General features: G+C 39.8%; 1 protein-coding gene across 1 annotated transcript; it reads right to left on the bottom strand.

The window, feature by feature from the left end:
• Positions 1–1,213: 1,213 nt before the first annotated feature.
• On the bottom strand, positions 1,214–1,783 carry LOC115884705 (craniofacial development protein 2-like). The gene has a single exon (XM_030903355.1). The coding sequence runs from the start codon at positions 1,781–1,783 to the stop codon at positions 1,214–1,216; it is 570 nt and encodes a 189-aa protein (XP_030759215.1).
• Between the last annotated feature and the right edge of the window lie 1,413 nt (positions 1,784–3,196).

Below are 3,196 nucleotides of genomic sequence, written 5' to 3'. Positions count from 1 at the left end.
ATAAATACCAGATGCGTGTCCAAATTTCGAGCTCTCCTTTTTTCAATTATTTGTTGTAACACAAATATGTTGTCTATACAAGAACGCCCAGCGCGGAAACCACCTTGTTCTTCTATTTCTTCAAAGCTCTCTTCTACTCTCTCTTTTAATATCCTGCCATACAACCTTCCCATTGAGCTTGTCAAACTAATGCCTCTGTAGTTGCTACATCTTTTTTTGTCTCCTTTCTTAAAGATAGAGCTGATGTACGCCAGGTTCCAGTCTTCAGGAATGTTTTCGTTTTTTATCAGGCATCTGTTGAAAATATCAGCTAGTATTTCCAATAATATATCGGGTCCCTGCTTTATTAGCTCAATGAAAATGTTTCCCGGCCCCGCAGCTTTTCCATTTTTTGAGTTCTTCAAAATGCTTTCTTTTATCTCGTTTACACTTCTTTCATTTACATCTATATCTTTTGCGTTTTTCAAATCTGGCACTTCTAGTTTGAATTCTGTCTGGTTTTCTGTCAGTAACTGTTTGTAATGGGTTTCCCATTTTTCCATGCTTATAAGTTCTAGTTTACTGTTTTGCTTTTCGTCTCTTCTAAGGTTCCTTATTGTCTTCCACGCTTCTGACACTCTTGTACCTCCCATATATCTTTCCACTCTCTCACATTTGGTTTCCCACATTTTGTTTTTGCTTTTAGCTACTTCGCGTTTAACCATTCTATTTAATCTTGCATATTCTTCGCTGTCGTGGTCGCTGTGGGTACTAAGCCATTTCTGGTAGGATCGCTTTTTAAGTTTTTCTAAGTTTTCAGACCACCATTCTGGTTTTTCCGTCGTTTGCTTATCTTGTTGCCCTAACGCTTCTTCAGCTGCTTCGTGAATGCATTGTTTTGTTTGTTCATACGTTTCAGCGTTTACGTTGTCCCTTCTTATATATGCTAGTTTATTGGCTAGTTTTAGTTTGTACAGAAATCGTGTCGACTCTTGCATAAAACTTTCTAAATTGTATTTTTTTTTGTTTCTACTTGTACGTATCTGTCGTGTATAGTTCTATTTACTACAGTGTACATCTTTCTGTACTCTACTACTGTTTTTGATACCAGCAAATGATGGTCCGATCCACATTCTGCTCCACGGTAAGCCCTTACGTCAATGGTTTTTAGTTTTGAGTTTTGTCGCTGTATCAGATAGTCAATTATGGAGCGTAGCTGGCGAGTTGGTTGAGTTCACGTAAACTTATGAATGTCTCTATGAGGGAAGAAGCCGTTCATAATTTTTAAATTTAGGCTTTCGCACATGCCTCTTAGCCTGAGACCATTGTCGTTGGTTGTTGACCTCTCTCCGTACTGCCCCACGACTGGGCTATTGGTTTCTGTTCCCGTTCTTGAGTTGAAGTCTCCCAGTAAGAATAGTTCTTTATCGTGTTTAATGTCGGATATTATGTGCGTTTGTTTATTGAAAAACATATCTTTTGTTAAAGGATCCGCATCGTCGCTAGGGGCATATACTCCTATTATTATCATTTGTCGGTGGTTTTTGTGTATTTCGACTGTTATAATTTGTTCGTCTATTTCGTCCCAGCTTTTTATGTTGTTTTTTAGTCTTTTGTGTATAGCTACCGAAACGCCTCTTTTTGCCCTAGTTTCCTTGTTTACACCACTAAATATGTGGATGTACTCTCCCACAGTCTCCGTTCCTTTGCCCTTCTTTTTGGTCTCCGTTAGCACACAAATGTCGATCTTCATTTTATTTATTTCACTAAACACTTCTTGTTGTTTGGTCCTTATACCTTGCATATTCCACGTGGCTAGTTTCAAAGTCCTTTTCCATAGCGTTTGTCGTCTTCGATTTGATCCGTCCTGGTTCCGAGGCTTTTGGTCGAAATTTTTAGCCAGGTAATAATTTTCCGGATGACAGGGTGCTAGCCCGTCGCTTCAACCCCCAACCTGGAGGACCAGAGGTCTTTCTGTCGGGATACCCAGCCTTAGCCGAGGGGTTCCGGTTTTGTGGCGCCGGAGATTCGCCATCGCCCTATTCCTGTTAGTTGTATAACAGGCATCCATTGACTGCCATACATTTCCAGTGGTCACGCGGTTCTCATGAACCTTCGGGGACGTAGGAAATAAGACTTACTGGCAGAGCTTTTAGATTCAGTGGACATTTCTCGAGATTTGTGTGGCCTACCCAACTCGGCATTGGGCAGACCCCTCGAGATCCTTCACCAGCATTCGACCACCAGTACATTTTCTGTCTCTTGTAAAAAAAAACGCCACATCGCATAGTTTTCTATATGATATCTCGTGTGTAAGAGTCGATTAAGACACTTGACAAGTCCATTGACCATGATATGGCCGAGGACCGCGGTTCGGATTCCGCGCAAATAAAGTAGACCCTGTCCAGATTAGCCCTGGCAGCAAAAAGGAGACGTTAACTGAAATCTTTTTTAGTTAACGCACGTTTAGTCGCATGTCGTAGTGTCGGAAAGTAAAACATTCTACCTTTATTGGACAACGGCACGATACAGAGTTTTGAACCGGTCACCCGTCCATCAACTAGTATGGCCTTACGTCGCTTAACTTCGGTGTTCTAATGAGAACCGGTGTGGTGTTTTGGACGTAGCTGGGCCGTTGCCCCAATTTTTTTATTAGTGGCGATTGAACAATATGGATATTTTTGCAATGACTAAAGAATATAAGGACATGTAACGCCCATATACGAGCTGCAGCAAAATTTGTGACATTCGACGCCATTTTTTTGATGGCGACGAATGAGTTATCAGCGACAATTTTAGCGATTTTTAATAGTTTGTGTATAGTGAACTTTGTATAAACTTTATTACAATGGCGATTAGTTGTTCAGCTTTCAAGTGTGAAAGCCGCAGCGATAAGAAACAGCCAGGAGTTACGTTTCATAGGAAGAAAAACAGTCCGCTCCACCTTTTTAGCGTTTTCTTATTAAATTCGATAATTATTTTTCTGATATTATATGTACTTGATGTGTACTATTAGTCGATACTAGTTTTGTACCTTTTTTAACATTTTAATACGTTTTATTCGTAATTAATTAGTATGATACCACCGTATACACCATAGGCGTAGTTAAAACAATTATCAAAAAATATAAATATATCTTCAAACAGCCAAGGTAAGAAAAATATGTGCCACGGCACTGTTTGGTGACATCGTAACAATTTGAACAACTGAACGAAA

This window comes from Sitophilus oryzae, unplaced genomic scaffold (genome assembly GCF_002938485.1).
Source record: "Sitophilus oryzae breed Bouriz unplaced genomic scaffold, Soryzae_2.0 scaffold_335_pilon_pilon, whole genome shotgun sequence".
Classification (NCBI taxonomy): Eukaryota; Metazoa; Arthropoda; class Insecta; order Coleoptera; family Curculionidae; genus Sitophilus; species Sitophilus oryzae.
Note: the sequence above shows the minus strand (reverse complement) of the source record. Positions and strands in the feature narration are given on the sequence as shown.

Coding starts and splice junctions, on each gene's coding strand:
- LOC115884705 (XM_030903355.1), bottom strand. CDS start 1,783: ATGCAAGGTATAAGGACCAAACAACAAGAAGTGTTTAGTGAAATAAAT.